The sequence below is a fragment of the Anopheles bellator genome, chromosome 2, assembly GCF_943735745.2.
Source record: "Anopheles bellator chromosome 2, idAnoBellAS_SP24_06.2, whole genome shotgun sequence".
Lineage (NCBI taxonomy): Eukaryota > Metazoa > Arthropoda > Insecta > Diptera > Culicidae > Anopheles > Anopheles bellator.
In genome coordinates, this window is record NC_071286.1 from 45,658,944 (window position 1) to 45,684,307 (window position 25,364).

A 25,364-nucleotide genomic window follows, 5' to 3' on the forward strand; every position below is an offset into this window, starting at 1 on the left:
ATCCCTTCAGAAGGTTGCGATGGTTGTTCGTTTTTATCTTATTTATTTGCTCGCTATGACTTTATCATCATCTTCTGTAACATCTTGCGTCTAGTACTTGGTGAATAAACCACGATCACTGCCATCGATGTGCCGATGTGTGCGCGAAGTGATCTCTTCATTAAGCACTTAACCCATCGTCATGTCTGACCTGTTGAACTTTCTAGTCATCATGCCGCCGTGGTCTGGCTCTGAAACCATTGTCGCAATGGCAAAATACGCCGGGCCCCGCTCGAGGTGTGCGGTTCACCGTACGGCCGCAGCATCGTTGTACTTCGTGTGAAGATGCTTATGACACGTAAGCGCCAATTGACGTTAATTAATTGTTCAAACGAACAACGATCGCGTCTTGTTGGGCGGTGCCGAAAAGAAGCTGCCGATGAATGTGTTCTCATTAGGCGGGCAATTACCGATAATGGCTCATGATTGATTATTCGACAGCTTTACCACCGTAATCGGCGGCACTTGGTGGCACCACCTGTTACCGAGCCATTAGCGAGTCGAAATTTAAATTTCACCAGCTTCCGATGGCAATGAAATGGGAAATTCGGTGTTTAGGTAAATGCCGTATCAAGCAACAGTTTCGGAGCGACCTCGTCAGGAATTTTAATTTACAAAATCAATCCCGACTGCGGTAAATGGGGTGTGGATCTCACCGAGAAGAGAATAAGCATTCAGAGAATAAGCATGCAATAAGCTATCGGTATTCTACGTTGCACGATGCGTCGGTATTCCCGGCAACTGAAGGATATTGAAACGCGAGAAATTCGACGCTTAATTTTCTCTAAAAACCTTTTTGGTTTACCACGGTTCAGTGGTTAGCGGCAATCCGATGATGATGAGTAAAGTAAATGAGCCACTTGCTCCGGATCGCATCCTTCCGTCCTACCGTCGAATCTTACCAGGCGCCTCCATCTCGCTCGTGTTGTATTCTTTTTTGTTTGATTCCGCTTTCTCCGTGTGTGTTTATGTTCTTTTTCATTATGTCACTTAGCCGAATGATACGCACCCGTCGGCAACGGACCAAAGTTACGAAACTTTGCCATCAGCGGGTGATAAAAGTGGCATCAGTCGACGGCGCTGCGGAGTGTGTGCAAAGTTATGGATTTTTCACGGTTTCGTGAATTCGTTTTCGTCAGCCATCTGTCTGATGGCTGAGGAAATGACTCACCCGGGTCTCTGGGTCGCATGGCATTTTGTGTTCCCACTCCCATTGCATACTTACTAACGACAGTGGAGCAATCGTAGTGGCAAAGTTTCATCTTTGGAAATCCTGGGAACTTCACACCTAGGTGGGCAACGCTAAACTAACACTTTGAGGGAATCTTCAACAAACCAACTTCCGAGTGCTTTGAACCTTCTTACCTTTTCTTTCCTGTGCGGTTCACACGAAGATAAATGGTTCTTCCTATGGCATTCGCAATCTGAAAGGGCCAAATCCAAAGTAGAGCAAAAATTTAACCAATCTATCCAACTTGTGTGCTAATGAAACAAAATTACGGCACTTAGCACTGTCGATGCTGCAAAGTAGAGCCTGCAGTTCCCTTACTTTCTACGGTGCAAGCAGAATTGCAAGTAATGTTACCCGAGAATACTTCAATATAAATAGAGCGCCAAGTTTGGGTAAGCACCGTTTTGTAAATTACACTTTATTGTGCAGCTTTTCATAACTCAATACCCTTTAAACCTCACGACGATGCTTTATCATCTCCCGACGTGGCATGATTAATCCTGAATCTGTTGTGAAACGCCTCCACGTGATGGTTGGCCACCAGATGCGGTATCGATCCAGGACGGAGCAGATTAGAGGTCAACGCTTGACCGTAGGAACGTAACAGCACGTTATCCGTTTCCTCCGGTCGTAGGTACTCCGCCAACGGGTCAAAGAGCTGGATGGAATATAAACAAATCGATTCATACTACATACTGTGGCCACTTTGTTGCAATCGACCACCTACCTCTTCAGTGCTGCACGTGATGAAGCGCAACACTGCGACGTACTCTGACCAGACTAAATTCCTCCACCGAACGTCGTACTTCTGCGCCAGTGGTGCCATCAACAGACTGCCGAACCCGGCGTGACCATAGCTGGAGCTCTGGAAGATATCCAGCGCCAGCTGATACAGGCCGTAGTAGCTTTTCTTGCCTTCCATTTTGACGGTCTCGAAATCAAACGCAAGACCAGCGGTAACGTTCTGTGCGGAAGCACGTAACCCAGCGATGCGTCGCTCAATCAGGGCCGATTGGTCGGGTTGAAGAAACTTCGAGTCTGGACCGAGAAAGGCCGCCATAAGGTACATTAAGCGCTCGGTTAAACTGCCAACGATGATACCATTCGCTTCGGCGAGCTCGGAAAAGCGCAACGCCGTATCGATAATGGTCGTTTCGTTTAGATGGTCCAGACGAGCGGTAGCGCCTTGCTCTAGTCGTTCTACCAAAAGATAGAGGGGACAGTACGGCCAACTGCGTGCCAATAGTGGTGACTTCCACTCCGCCACGGTAAAGCCATCGCTGTGTGCTGCCACACCCACCTGCGATAAGCCAATCGTTATCCGGATACTTATTAGAAAGAATGAAATTAAAAAACTTTTCAACAAGAACTATGGACAGGAAACAGTGATCTCTACTGGAGGGTCTCTGCAGGCAACGAAACAATAAAACCAAGTAAACACACAAATCAAACACAATTTAGAAACCAGAAACTAACCGCATTCTTCATCGCTCTTTGCGCCACGAGCTTGTAGCTCAGCTTCCACCGTTGCAGGTCCGCCTTAGATAGCGATGTAGGCAATTCCTCCATTTCGTTGCAGTAGAAAGCACTGGCGAAAATGATTTCATCGAAAAGATGCACCAGCTCGGGATAGAACGCTTCACTGAGCGTAAACGTAACGCTGAAAGCCAATCGAAGCAACGTTCCTCTTCTCGTTCTAGGGTGGTCAGCAGCACTCGGTTCTAGTATCTGGCGCGTCATCAGCTGTAGTAGCTGTAGTACGTAACGCTGTTCGATGGTCTGCCGGAACCAGTTGCAATGGCCACCATCGGCGTCACCACCGGTTGCCGATGGTTTTGATGGAATCTTGCTGGCGATTGCCGCCAACTGTTCGAGGTACTGCACGTGCGAAGCGTTGCCCAAAACGTGTTTTCGCATTTCAGTGGTCACAGCGTACGGCAGTGGTTCGACATCCGACTGGTCGCTTAGTGGATGCAGCAGTGCGTGCAGAAACAATATCGGATAGGTTCGCGTAACGATCAGTGATGGGACGGTTTGATGTTTGCGTAGCTGAACAGCACCAAGCGTCGGTAACGCTGGAATGCCGACAATATTTGTACGGTTCACCAGGATGAGAGAGTCCAAGCTGGGGAAGCATGGGCCGAAGAAGATTTCATTTTTGCCCACTGTCAATCAGCGTCGGTTACGGGTCCTTACCTTAACGTTCGAGTAATTTCCTCAAATCGGTCACTTCGCACGAACGGGAGAAGGTAGCGCTCGAAGAACTCACAGTACGCGGTGGCTCCGGCCAGTCTGCGAGCTTTGCCGGCCGTCCAAAGGCATCCGGCCAGGAGCAGTTTTTGCGAGAACTGAATGTATGAAATAAGATGAATTGAGTTTACTAGCAATTGGGACAATCGAGATGAACTTGTAATGTCGTTATTAATGCGTACTTCGTTAGCCCCACTCCGCAGCGCAACAGTAAACCACTTCGAGAAACAGTGGAACAGTTTTTCACACAGTTTCTGGTGTCGAGCGCGGACGGTGGCCTGGTTCGGCCCTATGGCTGAGAAAGCTTCGCGCTGCAATCCGGAACCAATTAGGGCTAACAAGCTGACACCGTGCTGCCGGATGACGAATGCACCGCTTTCATCGAAAATGAGATGCTGATAGTGCCACTCGAGCAGATAACATAAGGCCGGCCACAGCTCCCTGGGAAAGAAACAGGAAAACGCGTGAATTCTAAGTTCTGTATGGCCACTGTGTCCAAACTATGAACTACGCTAGGTTCGATTTCACTTCAGTTCTAAACAAACAATGCCATGTTTTCACTATTGGCGTAGAGCATTTAGTAATGCGATGCCACAGAGTGATTCCCGAGTCGGCATCATGGACGAGACCGAAAACCGAGAGCCACAATCGAGACAGCAAACCATAGGCCATCTGCAGACGTAATTAATTGCATCTAACCCTGAGCACGGTGATTTATGCAAGACCCACCGAATGCTACACGGCCGGTGCATGGAAGCATTATGCAAATAGTAACCCAAACGACACTCGGGCGTTCGGGTGGAGAAAACGTAAAGCCATCATTATGAGCGCAACCACTGAGCTCGAGTTCCGCATCGGAACCGCAACCTTTTCAATCAGTGTTCAATTTAGCAAATCATTGCCTCGTAATCGTTACTCGTCAGTCAAACTACATTTGTGCTTGCAAAACGGTTCCCTGAAAGAGTTTTTGTAGGTTGTCTTTCAATGATTTCTTATTGTTTAAGAAACTTCGAGCTTTTCAACAACATTATTTGAATAAATTATCAATGAGAAAAACAAAAACTTACTCATAAATGAACAAAATTTAAACTTTTACAAAACTATTTTTATCCAGGGTTTGGGAATCAATGTAAGTCATGCCCTTACAATTAGAGGTTCCCCAAGTGTTTAGTCAAATTATATTTTGCAATCGATTGTATTAAAAATCTAGAAATAAAATTCCATTCGCACATGAAAAGTGTATTTGGTAAAAACATAATCGTTATGAAAACCTAGCCTACTCCGCCGCACATCATCATTACTATACGTCACTGTTGTTGTTTGATGTAAGCAATCAGAAATCAGCAATCACATTTTAACAAACATTATTTTAAAAGGTGACTTACTATTTTAGTATGTGACTAATTTGTAAAAGACGTTGAAAAAAAAATGACTTAAAATTTTAAATTCATTTCGAATCACATTCGTTTTTCATAGACAATACGTCAATAATATTGTGCTCTTATAAATTCTTCGCGTGCTTGGAACATAGTGCCCTTTGCTTTCTATGCAGCAAACTTCTTGGTTCATTCGCAGGCTACTGCTACGAAGTCGCCCCGTTTTGCTGTGTCATGAAATCTATTGGGAGACACAATCATCAAGTTAATACGAAATTCATGACAGCTAAGCTTTGCATATAAATTAAGTGATATTCCCCCCATTTGCTGCTGCCGATAGGTTCCGCAGTGAAGGGTTACGCCTCCGGAAGTCTCACCGGAAAGTTCCCCATAGATGATCCGCAAATTTAGTCTCCCTCCCCTTTTAACCAGAGGGACCAGATAAAATCGTGTCGCAGCTTCTAAGCGAACTAAGCCCAGCCGTGCTAAGCCACTATAAATATCAATCTACGGTGGAAAACTTTCCCTCACAAGTTCTGATCGTCAAGGGGCCCCGGAGTGCGCGCCGCGTCGGGATCATAATTCGTTGTGAACCTATGGAACTGACCGAACGCACTGAACGCATGGAAGAACGGCTACCAAAACGTGTGATAGTGAACCAGTGCGTGTTGCAATCCCTCCAGTGAGGATTGCCAAGTGACGAACGATGAAAAGCTCATTCCTTCTGACGTGCTTCCTGCTGGCGGTCTCTTTTGTGAGTATGGGGACCAAAGCTTAAAATATTCGTGGCTCCCCGGGTCATTTGCATACGTAATTCGTGTCCTTCGTTTCGATTCGATGCCTCAAAGGATAACTCTACGTCATAGGTTCCCGAAGGATATGTAGCACTAAGGCAAGTTGAAAGTGACCTGACACGTTAATAGTATGTGCGGGGCAGGCCAAACAGCTGTTGCTCTGTTTATCATCGCCTTAAGCTGGTCCACAGACTCTCCTCGCTAGACAATTTGCTTACAAAACATTCCACTTTGTGTGGTCGACGCCGATGGCAAAGTGAACAATTTATTCCGGACCAACTCGGGCTCGAACTCGAAGTTTCCAACTTGAATTTTGTTTTCTCAATAACCGCTCGATGTTGTTCATACGTTTATCCTTAGAAAACGCTACTGGATAATCTGGATAATTTTGCTGCTCCAGCGTGGCGCTAAGCGCTTCAACAGCACCTACAGCGATTACACATTTTTATTCGGGACTAAAAATGGCCCTTACCGCATTCTGATTGAGTTTTCGTAATCCTGATGGCGCACCACACCGCGGCGCTGTGTTCATTAAAATTAATGCGATTAGTTCGTTAGATAGCGAAATCGGTTTCAAATCGGCTACCGCTTCTCAGTATTCGTATATTATCGTTTCTTCGCAATTGATTGATTGATTGACGACCGGGGCGGCCATTTTTGAGTTTCGAGGAACACTTTAGAGATACATCATCGTTAGGAGGAACGTGTTCACTTGAAAACGCCCAACCACCGTTCCGGCAAGTTTCCAGCAAACGAATCGACAATTTGTTTTTTTAGGTCCGAAGTTTAACAGGAAAAAAGCTCGATCGACCATTCCGGGTGGCACTTTCCACGTTGGACAAACACTTTGGAACACTTTAGGCTTCCGGAAGTAGACGGAACGACGACGACCGTTCCGTTGATCGATTCATTTTCGGCGTTTCGATGTGATGTACCAGCATTTTCCCGGAATTACTGCTTGTTACCACTCGGCAGCTGCGGTGACGTCGGTGAAAAAGGTTTCAAAGAAAAAATACTAGAAAAAACGGCCAAAGACACAAAACTTTGCCAACAGCTTTCGTGTTTTCAGTATCTATCGTCGGTTTCACCTGACGTTCAAGAGCGTTCGTATGGTAGCGTTCTTTGCACTTGGGAGGGCTCGAGAATGTGGTCGTTCTCAATGTTTCCAAACTTTATTCCCTCTCCGGCTGAGGAATGAATTTGCAGAGAAGTAAAAGTTTACCGATGAATCGTTCGTTTTGCGAAGTATTCTATCACAAATCGATGGGACTTAACGGTAAAAACGGGTCCGACGCCACCAGTGATACCTTCATCCTTTTCGTTCGTTGTGTTTTTCTTCAATTGAATATGAATCACACAAATGGCGAGACGGTATATATAATAAAACTTGAACGTTCTTCAACAATTACTATTACAAACATTTATCATACTGTTTTCTCCCAATCCGCAGGCTTTTGAAATACCAGACAGCTACAAAAAGCCTGCCAAAATGTTGCATGAAATATGTGTTGCTGAATCGGGCGCCTCGGAAGAAATGCTCAGGCAGTGTCTAGATGGAACAGTGCACGGTGATTCGGCGGTGAAATGTTACATCCACTGTCTGTTCGATAAAATCGATGTCATTGATCAGGATACGGGACGCATCTTCTTGGATCGACTGTCGGATATGCTTCCGTACGACATGCAGGAAACGGTCGCCCACCTCACACGGGAGTGTAGCCACATTGGTAGGTGACCTTCAACAGAATCGATTGAATGATCAGCAACAGTGTTTGTCCAATGCGATTACAATAAATTTGTACTGCTTTCACAGAAACGGCGGACAAATGTGAGACCGCTTATCAGACGGTGAAGTGTTATTTCAACGCACACGACGAGGTGATCAAATTCTGTCACCTTTTAATGCTGGATTGAACAGGCATTCGTCACGATCACGATAAGAATCTTACTTTTTTAATTTTATTACTATTGTGAGTATTTCTGGGTAATCAGGTATCGTTTCAGCTTTCGTATTTAATTTTAAATTCCAAAAATGGTGAATTGTATCAATATTTTAATCTTCCAGCGCATACAGAGCCAAAAATAAAACATCTACGTCTCTTGCCCTTTTGAAAGGTGTAGCAAAAATTTTGAATTATGTTGAGTGTTATAAATGTTGAAAATTGTAAAACAGACAGTAACATGATTTCAAAATGACCGAAAATAAAGACAGCTTTCCTATAGACTTACCCGTACAACTCGTCGTCCGGATTGCTCTGCTGCAGCAGACGCAAGAACCGGAACGATTCGATTTGGATCTGGATCATTTTTATCTGTAGAATGAACGCATGAGGATTGTACGATTGAAAGCATAAACTTTAACCACATGACACGCAGTAACTCACATCAATATCCTTTCTGCTGAAAATGTAACGTTTCACCAAGTTTACCACATGAAACCGGTGCAGGTACCGTTCGTACAGGTTGCCACGATAGCTGCAGAGCACTCGCACTAATTTGAGTATCACAGCTTGCGGCTGATGATCGCTGCCATCGAGCGACGTAAGGTAGTGCTTCACTAGTCCACCAATGAGTGGTTCGTTGCTGGCAACTTTCAATGCCAGCACTTCACTTGTACGCGCCACACGAATTAGCAACTTCACGCAGTTGATCACGGTGGCACCTTCCGGTTGCATGGTAAATAGAATGTACCGGATCCGCTCTAGAATGTTGGTGCGCATCAAACATTCGACGAGATCCGTCTCGGCCAGGTGGAAATCATTCATCGTCTCGCGGTTGTGTACATCATCCGGATCGTCGTCGGGAAGGTGCGCCTTAAATCGTCCCCCCGGTGACCGTTGAATCCGATCGTTAGCAGAATCCCCCAGGCGCATGGCGCTAAAATCATTGCTCAGTTCCGCTTGTTTCCGTTTCCGCTCTTCCTCAGGGCTATGGGTAATATTAAGAGCCAGTTCCGGTTGAATCATACCATACTCGGAGTCGTAGATCGTATCTAGCAGAAGTTCATCCGTTTCGTTGTAGAAAAGGCTGGCCAGTGCTCGGGAAGCAACCTCTACGACCGATGGTGTGTTTTCATCGAGCGCAAATCGGAGAAAAAAGAAAACTTTGGAGACGGGCAACTCCAAGACACCGTCGTAGAAGCCTTGGTTTAAGATATTCAGGAGACCAGCGATGGCCCCGAGAGCGGAAATGCGCTGTTGCAGTACGTTTGAGCGAGCCAAACGGAACAGTTCCTGGAGCGTGTAGCCCGGCCGCTGCGCATCATCGCCGTGAAAATACAGTTCTCGGTCATCCGTCGCACCTTCTGCCGCTGGTTCTATTACGTAGGGTTGGAGTATGCCTTTCCAATTGAACCGAGCTTCATACGATTCGCCGGGTTTCAGTTGCTTCACACTTCGCTCAACATCCTTCGTCCATTCGAGCTTTTCCCTTTCCAACACATCAAAGTTGATCCACTGGTCGGAACCTTCCTCTTTAAGGACCTCCATACCGGCCGCAAGGCTATCGAGGTTCGCTGGTGGCTTATCTTCAACCATCAAACTTGTCACCGCAGAAGACGTCGCAGAAATGGTGGTTTGTTTCTTCCGAGATTTCAGGAAATCCACCAACTTGGGGTCGAGAGAGCTCAGCAAGAGATCTCTTTCACGGCGAATCTCTTCCTCGGACATCTTTTGTAGCTTCTGCATGTTTTCGTTGTGTATTTCCCTAGCATCCCAACCTTCGAGCAGCGTGCTACCGTGAGCTGCTTCATATCGAATTGAAGCTTCCACCCCAGCGGTGACGTCTAGATCGGAGCCTTCTTTCTTTAGCATTTGAGCAAATAAACTTTGCTTCCCCCGATCCGCACTCGCACAAGCTGGGTACTTTGAAATGTGCATCGTTTTCGGAAAAGAACCATCGATCTTCGTTTCCTTTACCTGAAACGATTCTACCGGCTTGCGCTCAACAATTTCTCCCATAACGAAAGATTCTGGCAAACTGTCTTCTGCTACGAGACTGGTGCCTTCTTTCGCTTCCTCGTCGTCGACTTGCATCGCAGAGATAGGGGGTTCAGCGTGCCGCCGAGCCCGTCCTTTTGCGAATACGGATTGCCGGACCGTTCCAGAAGGTTGCTCGGATGTGTTATCATCCCGTTGCATTCGAACAACTTTGGCCGCTGGTTGAAAATTCACGTCCCGATTTTGTTCCGCATAAAACTCCTGCTGCATGCGCAGTATTTCATTTTCACTGTCTTTTTTCGAGGGTCTTTTTATCATGTTTAAACACAAGCACAAGATATTTCGCGGTTAGAAAGCACAACGCAACGAAACTGCGCGCCTTGTGGTAAACAAACTGTTTTTGACGTTTTCGCCAGCGTTGACAGCCGAACGTCACTGCGACCTGTTGCAATGCAGGGCTACTCGAGAGGGCTACTATTGAGAAGAATGTTCGATTCGCTAGCGAGAAGAACAAATCGTGTCATACCCAATGCAAACGTTTCAAGGAAAATCAAATACTGTATCTAAACACGACTCTGGACACAAGGAACACTTTAATGTGCAAATATAAGTGATATAAATATAAGTAAATTTTCATGATACGCACCCGTGGGTAAACAATTGTTTGCTGCATGGGACGTAAACATTCTTATGCAACGCTGTCAGCTGATTCTGACGTTTAGGTACGCACAACGGAGGAAAAATACAAACTTTACAGAATCCCATACGACGGTGCTGATCTAATCAATTTTATCAGCAAGTGTGGTCAACCAGTGTAGTGACCGAGCCACGCGTAGATTCAACTCCTGGATTCCTACCGATTGACAGTGCTGGTGACCAGTGGGAGTCTGTTCTTCTGCTGCAGAATCTTCCCCTGTGATAAATCTCGCGAAAGGGCGCCAATGCGACACGCCTGGAAGACTATGGTTACATAGTGTGCCCGAAAATTGCCCTAAACGGTATCAAACGAGAGACAACACCAATTACATAACTACAAAAGTTAGAACCATATTTTAGAAGCGAGTTTGAACCATGCACGGGAAAATGAATTTCACGTACCAAGGAGCACCAACTGGCCGAGGCGTTAGAATATGCTGCTGAGATTGGCCACACCACCCTTCGGATTCCGATTCGAAATCACCTAACGCACAAGCGCACCGCATTCACATACGTGCGCCCGCGCACTCATCGAGAGCAACAGCACGGTTTCTGTTGCCTTGTATGCACCCTCGTATTTTACGGTTTCGCGATGGCAATCGTGCGTGCAGGAGAATTAAATCCAGAGGCTGCGGGAGTCCCGCCGACCGTGGCGACGGTACCGATCGGAGCGACGGTGCCGATATTCTGCTGGCGAGAGTTTGCCTGCGGCTGGGGTGCGGCGTTCGTCAACATAACCGTGACGTATCCCATCTACAAGATGATCTTCCGCCAGATGCTTCACGGTGTGCAGCTGACGCAAGCTTTTGGCCAGCTACGGGGCGAAGGCATGACGTTCCTTTACCGGGGTATCTTTCCGCCGCTAGCACAGAAAACGATCTCGCTTTCGCTGATGTTCGGTGTGTACGACAGCACTCGGCGCCCTCTAGTCGAGTACTGCCACGTCAATCCGTACACAGCGAAAACCGTGGCCGGACTAGCAGCGGGTACCGTAGAGGCTGTGTTGATGCCTTTCGAACGAGTTCAGACGCTACTGGCCGATGCCGCGTATCACCAAAAGTATCGCAACACACATCATGCATTCAAGTGAGTTCGTCTTCTTTTTATCCGGCTACTAGGTCTGAGTGGTCTGAGTGGTCTTGGCCTGCATCAAAGACTCCTTCCTCCACTTGCGATCGTCCGGCAATTTTTCCGGGCCACCATCGCTTCTTTATCTTGTGAATAATTTCTCTGCGGGCTTCGGTCACTGGTCAACGGCGAAGCCGATTCCAAAACTTGGAGCCTACGTATCCTTCGAGAGACCTCGGAATCCTACCCCATTACAGAGTACCTCTTCTTAAAATGCTTTCCTACTGATCTACTCCTGTTCTCCGGCAGAATTATCATTCTGGAAAATGGTATTAAAGAGCTGTATCGTGGCCTGGTGCCAATACTGTGGCGTAATGGACCATCAAATGCAATGTTTTTTGTGCTACGCGAAGAGGCGGACAGTCGGCTACCGAAACGGGTAAGTGTAACCTGCTGTTCTGTTAGTGCTGAGTAAAAACGGTCCTGTCCCCTCTCTGCAGGTTTCTATTGTCTCACAGCGGACGCAAGAGTTTGTGGCTGGTGCCTGTATCGGTGCATTTATTAGTTCGCTGTTCTACCCGCTGAACGTGTTGAAGGTGACGATGCAGTGCCAGGTGGGCGGTCCGTACAACAACATGTGGACCGCACTGCGGCAAGTGTACATCAGCCGCGACAGAAAACTGAGAAACGTGTACAAAGGCGTCAGCATGAATTGCACGCGTGCTTTCTTCAGCTGGGGTATCATGAATACGGCCTACGAGCAGCTGAAGAAAGTTTTCTACTAGAAGGCCGTGCTCATAGTCACCAAGGAAGTGCGCCGAGCTCGGGTGGAACATGCGGTGTAAATATTGTTCATTCTGCCACGCCACCCCGTCACTAGTCCAAAGCGTCTGAGTTTTAATCTCCACGGTGAGAAGGTACCATAGCATCCGAGGCACCATATTCACGCTTTCTCACCGTTTCGTAGCTAGTTTACGTTTCCCACTCCTCCCTGTATGTGTTCCACGCATTGCATTTAATGCGACCAGCGACCCGGTTTCTCTTCCCCGTTCGAGTCGTCCTCATTCACGTGTCATGAAGTATTCTGTGTATTTCCACCATTTTGTTGTACATACGTAGAGTTTGTAAATATCGTTCCGACGCACAAACGGTGCATTATGTTAATCATTTCACGAAGACAGACCGTTGGATCGGCTCTCATCGGTACCATAGCTAAAGAGCGAAGCGAAGAGAACGTTTTGGCCCTTGCGCTAATACGAACTAAACCAAAATAGGTTCCCCCAAAACACTGTTGGAACCGTGCCGTACAATAAATCTTGCAAGTTGTTGCTCCCTGTATTGTTTTTGTGTAGCAAGTAGTGTGTCGCAGCAATGCTGCCACAACAGTGTGAGAAGCAAAGGGACGCGTTCGTCTACGAACTTGTAGCACACTTTTGACTGTTTAAATAAATTTGGCCATGTGTAGCACAAAACAGTTTGTCTCGTGTTAGATTTACGATTTTTAACTACGTTGCGTTTGAATGTTTTTGTTTAAAAATCTTTTTATTGACACTTATCACTTTATATGAACACTATTCTGTGATGCAATTGCAGCGCGTGTTTTCCGAAACGAAAGAAAAAACACGATGGCTACACAAAAAGCACTTAAGAGTTCAGGGAAGGAAAACTGAGTACGTTGCCACCTTTACTCTGTACCTGGCGGCGAAAGGTAGGAAACATTTAGAGGTAGTGCAAATCGTCTTTCGGCTCACTTAATGCGTGCTACCTTAAGAAATGAAGAAAAAAAAACTAACAAAACGAACTATCCCGAAAGCGTGCTTCAGCTGGGTGGATTAAATTTGGTGTAAGTTTAAATAGAAAAAAGCTAACTGTAAACCTAACGCCATTGCTCTACTAGAGCCTGAAATCATACACCATGTCGGACGCTGCTCGAGTCGGCCAAAGGAGTTCCACTGCGCCGCAGTCCGTCGATGGCGGAATCGAACACGAACTGGATCGAGCCCGTCACAACCTCAATGTAAGTCCACGCCAGCCACAGCCCGCACAGATACAATGCAATTTGCACTATCTTGTCCATGATGTAGAGTCTGCAATAGGAAACAATGTGGGAAACGGAAACAGTAGAAAATGGCGTTCCGAGGATCACTGGTCTCCGTTAGAAACTTACTTTCGCAACAGCTTGCGTGCTTTCGGTAGCGTTTCTGGTCCTTCCTTCACGATATACTGCCTCGCACCGAGGATGAAATCGTACAGGTAGCTTTCGTAGTTTATTTCGGCCACATCAAAATAGAACCGTTTCCGATCCTCCTCCGACAGCCGGTCGTACATGGCTTTGAAATTGTTGCACCGAAAAATCCACTGCTTGGTCGTGTAGTACTGAAGTATCGTCAGCCCGGCCGATATCCGTTTTTGTACCTTTACGAGGCTAGAACAATAAAGCAGATGTACCCCGTTTAGTGGGCTTATTGGGCTCGAACCCACTGGTTACCTACAAAGGTTTACGGCGCAACAGGACGAGCAAAAAGTCGATCAAATAGGCAGGCAGGTAGTGGAAGAAAATAACGCACAGCAGGTGGTAGAAGTAGTTCGACTTGATCGACCCGTCCGGGTACCAGAGCGCGAAGCAGAACGGATTGTCGTTCAGCACCTTGCGTCCCTTTTCCAGCACTTCGCCCCAGCTGATCGGATTGACGTCCGACGAGGTGAGGTTGTAGTACATCACGTCCTCCTTCCGCGGATTGCGCATCCGCTCCGTGCCGATGGCGATGATGGCGTTCATTGTCATGTCCACCGGCATAAAGTCTGCGTGATAGTCGGCCTTACAGTGCATACTCCGGATGACGCCACGGCCAGCACCGATCAATAGCCCGGTCGGTCCGTTCGTGCCTTCGCCCCAGCCCGGGAACGGTTGCTGCATGGCGGCGGTCACTATTGAGGGTCGGGCGATGGCGAGCGGTAGCTTTCCCCGATACTGGTAGACCATGTCTTCCGTGAGCGCTTTCGTGTAGGCATACGTGTTGGGCAGATTGTTTAGCAGTCTGAAAGTGGAAGAAAAGCGATAAATAGGCACCACTTCAGACTGGCTTAGCACGGCCACAAGCGGTGCACTACTAACCTTGGCGTGATGAGCTTCAAAATGTCCTCGTCCAGTAGGCCCACCATTTTGGAGATACCCTCCGGGTTCTGTGGGGCTGGGTAATACTTTTCCTCCAGCTCGGCCTCGTTGCATTGGCAGTAGGCCGTGGACACGTGGACGAACGACACGAGCTTGCGCATCTTTTCCGCGAGCGTCAACACTCGTATCGTACCGTTCAGATTGATGTCGACGGCCTGCCGGATTTGCTGATCGAAGCGCACGTTCGCGGCACAGTGAAACACCATCTCCACGTTGTCCACCAGCTCCCGGTGGTCCGCTTCACTTAGTCCGAGCCCCTCGCTCAGTATGTCACCCCGGATCAACCGGATCCGTGAGAGTCGCTCGCCGTACTTCTCGCGCACGTGGTCAAACACCAGGTTCTTGGCGTACTCTTCCTTGCGCTGTGCCGCATCCACCCCTTTTTTGGCGCGGATAAGCAGATACAGGCACCGCACGTCGCCGCAGTCGCGCAGCAGTTTCTCCACCATTATCTTGCCCATGAAACCGGTCGCGCCGGTAATGAAGATCGACCGGCCGGCGTACGCCTCGGCGATGCCTGGCTGGGGCGATGCCGGGAGCTTCGTCATTTCGTTTCCCACAGACATTCTGCTCACTGCACGATCACCAGATCTATCGCGGCTAGTATAGTAGAGAGTAAATAGCATTAAATTATTGTGCTATAATTAATGTTTGGCTAGCGATCAGGATGTTTGTCCAACTCTTTGCCATTTTTTATTCTTCAAAGTAGATCTACGCTTCAGTTGGAAGACAGTGTACGAAAAACTGAAAACCGGTTTTTAAACACTTCCCACATGTTTTATAATTCATCGCCAATCAAATCTTGGTTAAATCAAACAATTTTGGATTACTTTGACTCATTGTTAAAATCGCTTTAAGGCAGGTAAGGGCATAATTTAGCTAGTGCTCTATTATTTATGCAAATGCTTCTCATAATTGATCGCTGTTCTATTGCAATTTAATTTGGCAACACCGCCTAAACTTGACTAACCGCTGCAAAGCAGATACAGTTTGAGACCAAAGTTGCCAAGGCTCATTAGAAGAAGAACGAGTTTAACAGACATACAATCATGAGGTGTAGTTACAGAAGCGTCGTATATGGAGTTGTTAGAAAATTCGATTTGTGACGAATCGTTCATTCTTTAGCCCTGCAATGCGTGTGTTATCAAAACATAATGCTTAACGTTCAAAAGCGTTTAAGAAAATTAGCCACTATATGATGCATTTAGTTCACTAGACAATCACTAAAGCCTTTTATTTTGAGATTTGCAAGCATTCATTGGCTAAAATTTTACCATTTTTTCTGAATTCTGCGAAGGTTATATGTTCAAAAATGATCTATATTTATCTATATGATCCAACCATGTTGTAAGGAAAGAAGGGGCCCGTGACTTTATTAATGTAAGAAAATGCTCAAAACCTTGTCTAAGGGTCGCAAGAAACGATATGATAAAAAAAAGTCTTGGTTTACCGTCTTTTATTAATCTCATTGCTTATTCGTCGGCACTGTGCACTTAAATAAAAACACTAAGTGCTCTTTTGCTTTCAGTATGCCGAATACGATTTCCCATTGAGCGAGATCCGGTTGGGCGCCACCGGTCAACGGTTTGATTTACTTGTTTTCCACCTGGGCAGTTCCAAAAGACTTTCGTTTACTATTTCATGTAAGAAAGTCGGAGCTAAATGTTGCTACACAGCCGTTTATCACTTGACACAGTGCCATAAATACTATACGTACGGACAGTACGGACCGTGGGTCTGGTTGCAACTGCTCGAGACTTGCGCCAACTCGGGCTGCAGTACGGGTCGAACAAGTTTTTATAACCTTTCCATACTTTCCATGCGAAGTGCACGTGCATAAACTGTGATACCTTGCGCAATGCGCTCCGGCGGCATCTTCCTCCACCCGATTAAAGATTCTCGCCGTCACCATCGTCGTCGTAGTCGTCATCCGGGTGAGGTCAGCTAGGCCAGCGTGTCCCACGCACGCCCCACAAACGCCGATTATTTACAGAAACAATCATCTCAACTTCGTTTACTCGTTTGCTGCGGTAATGAGGAGAGCCCATAGCTCGGCCAGCATCTGGAACCCTGGGCAGAGGCGCAGTGGTCAGAGGCAGCGGGAGGCGCACGACTGCGCACGACCGGCGTCCTCCTTTGGTGTGGCCTACAATTATCGACCGATTATTATGCACACCGCAAATTCAATGTCCCTCCAGGCACCCAGGCATTGTTTCTGTCCCTCCGGCGCCTTGAGATGTAGGGTCGCAGTGTCCGGGGCCGGACCACGCAGGCCCGGACGCGTTTGGCACCCTTATCGCCGGTTGATTTATCACCGTCCGAGAGAGTAAAACGAAGAAATTAATAATATTCAAGGTTCTACGAAAACGGAGCGAATCGAAATGGTTTATGATACGCGACCTCACGCGCTCTAGATCTAGTTTCACCGGCCAGCGGAGCACGACCACCATCGGTCTGCAATTCGGTGCGCAAAAGTGCATAACCGCGTTGCATAATGGCAGTCGCTTCCCAGCCGGACTTGAGCCCGGGTCGGAGAAATTCAGGCCCATTTTTCTGGTCCCGCAGCCGGACCACCACATACCACCGCGGCAAGGTCGCCACCGCTGACTGGTTCGCGAGACGGGCCAAGGGCAGTGTGTGTATGAATTTCTGTAAGGTTGAACCAGTTTTTATGGCCCCGCTCGGCGCGGCTCTCGGCATCGCAGAAGAAAAGTGTTCGACCGCTGATGGATCTTCTTCTGCGCTGCGCCAATTCGCAGCGCAGCGCATACGCGAACGCTTCTTGTCAATTTCTTTCGCTGGCCAGCCGGACACCACCATAAACCGGCTGCTGGTCAGAAGAAGCTGCTGTTTCCCACAATGCCGTGTCCGTGGAGCGCCCGCGGCCTTAACAGTGGCCGGTTTCTAGTATAAGTCCGTCCATCAAATGCCCTCCCGATAGCGATCGGGTCGCTTATCGTGGACTTGAAAATATTCATAAAAAAGGTCAAGCTCATACGCTGCCAAAAAACGTGCGCCCCCGTCGCGATATGCTAATCACGGCACGTGAAACAATGGTCGTTCACCTAAGGCCCGAAAGTGGACGCTTCATACGAAAGACTGCAACGATAGGGTAGCGCACGAACCCCGGGCGCCGTGCGTTGTCTTGACGGTGCAACCGATGAGACTCGTTCGCCAAATCAATCTATATTGTAATTGACGCTCGGCGCTAAAATAGGCGGCAGCAGCACCAAGAGGGAGACGCCGCCAAGGACACCGTAGCGTATCGGCACGAGGTAGGAAGTATCGGCGCGAAGTACGTTGCTTGGTAGCTTCAATGCTTAGCCCCAGGTGCGCTATGTGACCGGAATGCGGTATCGTCACCGGGACGTAAGTTCAGAGCGCGCAAGCACATCCGTATCGATGCTTCATTGTGATGCAATCCGTGTTCCGTTCTCTCCGACGAGGAATTCCTAGTGACGTGGGCAGCGCGCGCACGTTCACAGCGTTATGCCAAAATAAAATACCCTTAATTTGACCATACTCCGAAGTTTCGAAGCATCTTATAGGTGGAGATAGTATTATTTTTAGACTATCTCTCTGAATGCCTATTTTTGTATCGGGTATTTTAAATTAATCAAATAAAAATACATAACATGGTTAGGTTTCAAGCAATGTTTTGTGATTTTGACTACTTTCTGCGGAAACAATATTCCTTGCAAAATCACCTTTTCGGGGATAAATTCTTCCATAGGACAAATGACGTGACATTTATTAGATACCGATAAAGTGCAACTAAACTAACCACAATTTGAATGCGAAAGCTTGAACCTTAAGCGTACTTCCAGTACTGAGAAGTTGTCCTTTTCTATGTGTGACTCTTTCTCGTTTCGTAACCTAGCCGAATGGCCGATCGGTATGAGGACGAGTAATTACATCATTCACATGATCATTGCGGCATTTCTTTTCCATTTCGACCACTGCGACGCCGACCGAGCACCGGAGCGTTTTCTGTGTCTTACTTAAGAACCACGGCCATGCTGGACTGGGGGGCCGTGGTCGTATGAGGTGATAAATTTGTTATTTGGGATGGATAAAACCTGTGCCAGGAGACGACACCGCAGGCTTGCGTGGCGCATCCATTACCGTGTCGCAATGGTCAGTCAAGCAATGAGGCCTGCGGGCGAAGCACGCGAATCGTAATATAAACGTACTTCGCATAACGCCTGAAGCATGCAAATGCACCAGACGCCTCGTCCGGTGCTCGATGGTGACGATTTTCTTACAGGCCAGGGCGGCCACACCGGTTTGGTCGAGAAGTACGCAAAATTTCATCCACCACATAACATCCGGGCAACACTTGTAACAGAGCTGGGTGTAGTGTGTTTCGAACTATTTAAGCTAATTTCGTAATTTCAAATAAGAAAATACACTCGCAATAAAAGTGAGAAGCAAGTTATAAATAAAAAAATTGTAAAACAGAATTTTGCCAATTTGAGTCCAGATCGCTGGTCGCTGGTGCTTGCTTAAAGATGCTTCGATGATTATTGATCTGTGTTAATGCTTTAACCTTTTAAAACTTGAGCATAATTTTTGTTAACTTGTATAAATATCATTCGAAGCATAAAATTTGAGCATACAAATTTCTTCATGTAAACGTGTGATTAAGCAGTGACAAACCTGAAATAAAAATGATGCGCATCATTTGAACCCACGCTCGGCAGAGATCGGATAAAAATGTAAAACAGGAGGCAAGCGTGAGCAGCACGTGCTACGAAAGTTACGTGATACCTTCATAAACTAGTTTTTAATCTTTTCTGCGAACAGTTCCGATGGAGCAAAAATAGCACAGAAAACAAAGATCAGTCGACAGATAGACCGTCTTCCTTAATGTATTCATTGGATAGGACTCTGCCTAACGGGATAGTTATTATTCGAACCAAGGCATATTGGCATATTTGAGGCGCGATTTTTTTCTTGTCCTAATATTGACTAAATATGCCCAAGTCCATGACTTATCCCGAGGATGGCAAAATTGATTCGACTCCGGGAACGTCAGACCTTCGGCTTATCTGCGCATGGCATTGCTTTTCGTTAGGAGAAGAACAATTCTAACGGCATTTTTAAAGGTTTCAGAGGACTGTTGGTATTACACTGCGATCGAATGAAAATATTATCAGTTACACTAAAGTCACATTGTACCTTCAGATGTTAATTCGTATGATTTGGGTGCGTTCCGCTGCGAGAGGCTTTCCTGTCTGAAGTCATCTGCTGCACTATCCAATGTCCAATCGAACTTTTGGTCCACTTTCTTCAACCACGCGTTTGTAGTGCACTCAGAGATTTCTCCACACTCTCTTGTCTCCGTCACATTTGCGGCCAAGAATGCCTAGGCCAGCGCGCACGGGCACCGCCGGGCGAAGGTTCTGATCGCCGTACGTACGTCTGATCACTCTCGCTCAACTCACGACACACTCCGACACCCGCTGAGCGGACACAACAACCGTTCGGCAAGACCGTCCACTAGTGACTGAACTACGCGGGCCGGTCCTCGAATCAAATATAACTTTGCGCCTCCAGGGCGCCCGCCAAGACGTAAGTGGTAGCGCCGCGCTGCTGCACCGGTCAGCACCAACCGTGGGCAAATGTTTACAAATGTCCGCGCGCTCGGCCCTCCAGAGGCCGCCGCGGTGGCCGTGGTCTTGGCTTTCTGGTTTTGCTGCCGCTCGGCGTTGGGAAAATAACATTGGTCCCGACTTTTGAGCCGGGCGTTACTGCATTCTTCCGGCCTCGGTGGAAACTTCGCCAGTTCGCCGCCGCGGAGCCGTGGGCGAAAGGTCACGTGAGATTTGCGACGCACACTCGTGTTACGCTTTATTGACCAGTAGCAACTACCCACCCGGGGGACGGTTATGTGCGCGTTCGGCCGCACATCATAAGCGGGCTGCTGCTATTGTCGCGCCATCCTTCTGTTGGCTCGAGCCGGCCACCATCCGTCGTCTGTGAACCAATTCTGTGGCGAACGTGCCACAGAAAACGATGACTATTTTGTCGGAAATCTCGTTCCATTGGGAGAAATTTGCGAACCGCTGCGGCGGCCTTGACCTAAAACGGCACGAAGAAAACCAATGCTGAAGACGCGTCGTCGCGTGCGGATGATGGCCCTGGAACTGGAACGCATCTCACAGGAGTGAAGGTGTTCGCTTATGTTCGGTCCTATGGAACGATTAACACCCGACAGGGAATGCGGCCACATCCCAGGCAAGTGAGCCAACCGATTTTCAGCTTGAACTTTTTCGTAACGATCCTAATTTAATTTACGCTGCCTTTTTAATTACTGGTGTGGCCTGGTGTGGACGGCCGAAAACCAAAATAAAGCCATTTTATCTAAAAGAGCTTTGTTTCGGAATGCAGATAACAGTGAAAGCACAATGAGCGATGAGCGACGATGATTTTGTACGAGGAAATTGCCCGTAGAAAATTTGCATTCGGTGCCCTTTTCAATTGCCTAGCAATCAAGCAGAATTCCATTGCAACAATCTTCTAAAACTAAAACTAAGTCAGGTGCATATCAAAAGAGAGGGACCGAGATTGTGCAGAATAAATGGAAATAATTACGAAAACTCGAATGCTCACCAACTTTTGAGAAGTCATCCATCATTTGCATTTTTCGGAGGTGCAATCGAACAGACAGGTTGATGGAGATGCTACCTAATTATGGAAACATTTGATAGCTGCGATAGGTGGCGCGACTCCGCAGCTACTACTTCCAAAATCTGATTGCTACGGGATTGTCTATTTTTGAGTCTATGCTTTGCACCAAAATCGAATGAAACTTCAACAATTTAAAGAAAGTCCACTAGGCAGAAATATTTAAAACACATTACGAAACACTGACACGATTCTACCTAACCTAACGTTTAGCAACAGTGCGACGCTCGGTACCCCGAAACCGTTAAATCTCTCCGAACGGTGACCAACACCAGAAAAGCTCTTTCATCTAATACCACATTTACCCTAAAACGCTCTTACTAGCTAGATAGGAGAATGCGTGGTTGGCAAGATACACGATGTTTAATGGTTTTAGCCCGAAGTCACTGCTGTCCTACTGACCTGTGTGCCCGTTTCGGATTTTGTAGAGTGTACGTAAACCATACTGCAAGCGTCAGTTTTTATTACCCCTACCGATTTGTTAGGCAAACACAGTAACAAAAAACCCACCCAGACACAATCTCCTGGCCAAGCACACGCCTTTTATTGGGTAAAACATTCAATTACACAACTAGCCAGAAGTGCACATCTTGGTGGTGGCTGCGGTCCAGGAATGCAATACGAATTCTTTACTTAACCGATCTCTGCAGTGTGCGGATCCCGATTCGTTCATCCGCGTCGAGCGTTTTACGGAAGATAAGGGTAATTGGCAATTTTCAACCGATTATTGATTACTGTCAGGGTCGGAGGAGGAACAAACCAATCAAGATCTTATGTCGAGACTCACTATGGATCGCTCCTAGGGCTGTGCACAATTGAAGTGCACTTCAGATGTTAATCTGTGCATGGCGAACGAAACGCTGATGGCGGTATCGCTGCCGTGAGGGTCAACCGCCGTGCAGACAGGAAATCCTTTAGTTTCACTTTTATTCCATCGTCTTATAGCCAGGTGGAATTGATACAAACAATTAAGCTCAACTTGCCGAACAACTACGCAAATGCAACGCGGACCCACACGCGGACAGGTTTGGCGGTGCATTGCCCGGCAACAAAGGCAATGGCAAAAACACCTCCGTTTATCAATGATACCGGTGCCAGTTTTCCATTCACGGCGACCTTAAGAATCAGTTGTGCACAAATGAAGGGAAAATCCAATTCCTGCCGCATAATAGGGGTCCGGGGTTCGGACAATCGCTTACGCGTGATGAGGCAGCGGTGATGCGGTGCAACGAAGACACGACGATAATTAAAGTGCATCGTCGTCTCGATGAACACGACGCTTTGGGGCCCAAGGACCCAGGGCATGCCTCACCGGGTTTTGCGCGCGAGAGAACTGAATCCGCTGGGCTTTAGGATCGGCGCTTCTTTGGCAATATTTCGAGCACTTCAATTCCGGGTGTGGTACGGCAGTGCATAAACGGCCGGTGCGCGTCCTTGGCAGCATCTTAGCTTTCCATGCGCCATGCGGGCAGCGAACGAGAATATTCATTTACGTCGGCGCCGTCGCCGACACGTATGATCTGGCAATAAAAGTGCAGAACCCACGAAAACAGCCTGGCTGGCTGGACCGGCAGGAAATAATGATGGACCTCCGCATAGGGGCGCACTGCATTTAACGCCGAGTTCAAAAGCCAGTATGTCAAGAGACTGAAAGGGAAAGGGAGTTCTTGGCTTTGTTCACACAGCACACTTGCATGTCCAATGCATTACCGGCGTTCGGGAAAGGTCGAACACCCGGGTGGTAATACTGGCATCTAATGTGCAAGACTCGTGCCGAAGGTTCTTGATCACATCACATTCTTTGGTAGGATACTATTTCTACGCGAAATACGTTAATATTCGGTAGCCAATGGGGTTAAGTTAAATTAGCGGTTGGTATTATTTACGGTCATACAGAGAACGTACTCGGAAGTTTTTTTAATTATTTCCAATCTATATTTTATTGTGTAACTGGTCAAACTGTAAGACTGAATGAGGCCAGCTGCTCAACGTCGAGTTCCCTTCCAATCAATTTTAGCCAAAACTATTAAAAAACATGTTTATTCACAATTTGAAATTAATATTGTTATGAATAAAGTAAAGTGATTCTGCCTCAACAGAAACAGTATTTAAACTTTTTATCACACCTTGTCATGTTAAACGATTAATTGCCCAACATAAGATAAGTAGTGTTGAAGGAGCACATATTTACATATTTTATATTTACATAAACATATTGCAAAACACATTTGAGAACAACATTTAAATTATGCTATCAAATAGCATCCGTTTTTTGCTTTGAAATAATCTGCCGGATACCAATGACTCATAAATCCTTGCCAAAGCTCCCTAACTGTGGGCATAACTTCACAGCTCTTAGTCTATGGCGAAATCGAATGAATGGGTCAAAGATGCAAATAAAAATCAGAAAGCGCAAAACAGAAACACCTTCATCAACCGATCACTGAACCGATAATGGGCCCGGAACGGGCTATAAATTGAGCTTAGTGCTCAGAACAAGTTTCGACAGCCTGTACTTGTGTACTACGGCCACGAAACAAACACAATTAGTTGCAATTTACCCACGTCCGGGTTGCACCGAGTTGCACCGAAGTCACAGTGCCGAATTTCACTTTCAGCGGCTGCAACCGACGGTAACGATCCTGACCGACGGCAAAGGTGCCAACAACGATAAACGTATCATTTCGCACATAATGTCTGTTCGCCCGGCTAGCCGCCAAGCGCCATGACCAGGGCAGGAGAGGTGAAAACGAACCGAAAACCACCCACAGCGCCAGTCCCACCACCAGGGGGGGGTGCGCCGGTGTGTGAGAAGTCATTAGATGTGCCACCCGCCAGAGCCTTGCCAGATCATTAATCAGCCACCCAGACCATTTGGGCCACACGTAGCCGGGCTCACGAAAGCCTGTTCTGTGTGGAAAGCGGTGCACTGGCGTTGCACGAATGCACAATTGTTTCCCCAAACCATGTCGTTGTCATCGGAAAGCCCCAAACCGACGCAGGTTTCCGTGTGGCCGATCGGTGCGTAATTAAAGTCGTATGCACCGCTCGAGCGATTGAATCACACGTTTCACCTGGCCACCGTGCAGTGTCGCAACAATGCAGTTTTGCGCGTTTTGTCAATGCAGTTCCGTCGAGGCTGCGGCTGAGGTTGGTCGCATTCTGATGTTGTCCACATTGCCAGCGAACCCAGTGGTGTTTACTGCGAGGTGAGACTTTGGTCAGCTTTCCATAGTGTGTTCCGACTTGGTGTGATGCTTCCCGAGTTTTTTTAAGTCTCGTTATATTCTTTTTTTGCGGTGTAACAACACACCAAACATTATAATAATTTGAACAAACATATTTATGTACTTTGAATGGATCCCACAGCGGCAACATATGTGCGAATGAATAGTCATAATTCCCATGGTGTTATGGAAAAATTAGGAAGTATCCGCGGTGTTTGTTACTGAATGATTGGTTGAAATTGATTTCCAATATACCTTTTATTGTTCAAAAAGTTACGATTAAATTTCAAGTAATAAAACGTTCCCTACCCAACACATGGTCTGAAAAATCTCAACATGGCTTAACATATAGATGGCACTAGTCTTATTGCATTCACCGCTTGTTCAGTTAGTATTAATCCTAAAAATAGCTGTTAAAATTTCGTGATACTCTATACTTATAATTTTGTGCGTTATTGTGCTAAGAGTGACACTACTTTGCGTTGTTTTTTAAACAATGAACGCCGCACAATTTCGTGTTATTAATGAAAGACTGCTTATTGATGGGGGAAAATACCGTTCAAGCGAAATAATGGTTTAAATAGAATTAAAAATCCACAAACTCGTTTTGAATGATCGAAAAGTCAAATTCCGTTAGTTAGCTGACATTGTAGAGATATCAAAAGAACGTGTGGGCTTCATGTTGCATGCATATTTTTCAATGAGAAAGTTCTGTTCAAAGTGGCTGCGGCATTTGTACACTATTGATCAAACACAAGAACATGTTGATGATTCTTAGTAGTGTTTGACCATCACTTCACTCCGGAATCTAAACGATCGTCAGCGGAGTGAAGAGCAGCTGGCGATCCTCGTCCGAAGCCCAAGCAAGCATAACAAATGG

The 25,364-nt window shown here is 46.9% G+C and overlaps 4 protein-coding genes across 4 annotated transcripts; 2 read left to right on the plus strand and 2 right to left on the minus strand.

Annotated features, from left to right (window-relative positions):
* Positions 1-1,727: 1,727 nt before the first annotated feature.
* Positions 1,728-9,946, minus strand: LOC131207605 (uncharacterized). The gene is made up of 7 exons (XM_058200225.1): positions 8,075-9,946; positions 7,920-8,002; positions 3,703-3,961; positions 3,467-3,618; positions 2,747-3,395; positions 1,998-2,570; positions 1,728-1,928 (listed from the first exon to the last, which is right to left on the minus strand). The coding sequence occupies exons 1-7, from the start codon at positions 9,944-9,946 to the stop codon at positions 1,728-1,730; spliced, it is 3,789 nt and encodes a 1,262-aa protein (XP_058056208.1).
* Positions 5,441-7,989, plus strand: LOC131211867 (general odorant-binding protein 83a). Its single transcript, XM_058205521.1, has 3 exons — positions 5,441-5,650; positions 7,141-7,417; positions 7,504-7,989. The coding sequence occupies exons 1-3, from the start codon at positions 5,603-5,605 to the stop codon at positions 7,602-7,604; spliced, it is 426 nt and encodes a 141-aa protein (XP_058061504.1). The 5' UTR covers positions 5,441-5,602; the 3' UTR covers positions 7,605-7,989.
* Positions 9,947-10,372: 426 nt separating the features above from the next.
* Positions 10,373-12,852, plus strand: LOC131209457 (mitochondrial nicotinamide adenine dinucleotide transporter SLC25A51). The gene is made up of 3 exons (XM_058202534.1): positions 10,373-11,410; positions 11,702-11,831; positions 11,893-12,852. Exons 1-3 carry the CDS (start codon positions 10,917-10,919, stop codon positions 12,175-12,177), a joined length of 909 nt encoding a protein of 302 aa, XP_058058517.1. The 5' UTR covers positions 10,373-10,916; the 3' UTR covers positions 12,178-12,852.
* Positions 12,853-12,947: 95 nt separating this feature from the next.
* On the minus strand, positions 12,948-20,011 carry LOC131209900 (putative fatty acyl-CoA reductase CG5065). Its single transcript, XM_058203055.1, has 5 exons — positions 19,749-20,011; positions 14,508-15,167; positions 13,885-14,430; positions 13,560-13,817; positions 12,948-13,479 (listed from the first exon to the last, which is right to left on the minus strand). Exons 2-5 carry the CDS (start codon positions 15,131-15,133, stop codon positions 13,299-13,301), a joined length of 1,611 nt encoding a protein of 536 aa, XP_058059038.1. The 5' UTR covers positions 15,134-15,167; positions 19,749-20,011; the 3' UTR covers positions 12,948-13,298.
* Between the last annotated feature and the right edge of the window lie 5,353 nt (positions 20,012-25,364).

Excerpts from the sequence above, each read along its gene's own strand:
- LOC131207605 (XM_058200225.1), bottom strand. The coding sequence starts at position 9,946 with ATGATAAAAAGACCCTCGAAAAAAGACAGTGAAAATGAAATACTGCGC. Across the intron at positions 3,619-3,702 it reads TGCGGAGTGGGGCTAACGAA|TTCTCGCAAAAACTGCTCCT; the intron begins GTACGCATTAAT and ends TCATACATTCAG. Across the intron at positions 2,571-2,746 it reads AAAGAGCGATGAAGAATGCG|GTGGGTGTGGCAGCACACAG; the intron begins GTTAGTTTCTGG and ends GGCTTATCGCAG.
- LOC131211867 (XM_058205521.1), top strand. The coding sequence starts at position 5,603 with ATGAAAAGCTCATTCCTTCTGACGTGCTTCCTGCTGGCGGTCTCTTTT. Across the intron at positions 5,651-7,140 it reads TCCTGCTGGCGGTCTCTTTT|GCTTTTGAAATACCAGACAG; the intron begins GTGAGTATGGGG and ends CCCAATCCGCAG. Across the intron at positions 7,418-7,503 it reads ACGGGAGTGTAGCCACATTG|AAACGGCGGACAAATGTGAG; the intron begins GTAGGTGACCTT and ends CTGCTTTCACAG.
- LOC131209457 (XM_058202534.1), top strand. The coding sequence starts at position 10,917 with ATGGCAATCGTGCGTGCAGGAGAATTAAATCCAGAGGCTGCGGGAGTC. Across the intron at positions 11,411-11,701 it reads AACACACATCATGCATTCAA|AATTATCATTCTGGAAAATG; the intron begins GTGAGTTCGTCT and ends GTTCTCCGGCAG. Across the intron at positions 11,832-11,892 it reads ACAGTCGGCTACCGAAACGG|GTTTCTATTGTCTCACAGCG; the intron begins GTAAGTGTAACC and ends CCCTCTCTGCAG.
- LOC131209900 (XM_058203055.1), bottom strand. The coding sequence starts at position 15,133 with ATGTCTGTGGGAAACGAAATGACGAAGCTCCCGGCATCGCCCCAGCCA. Across the intron at positions 14,431-14,507 it reads TTGAAGCTCATCACGCCAAG|ACTGCTAAACAATCTGCCCA; the intron begins GTTAGTAGTGCA and ends TTCCACTTTCAG. Across the intron at positions 13,818-13,884 it reads CTGTTGCGCCGTAAACCTTT|CCTCGTAAAGGTACAAAAAC; the intron begins GTAGGTAACCAG and ends TTATTGTTCTAG.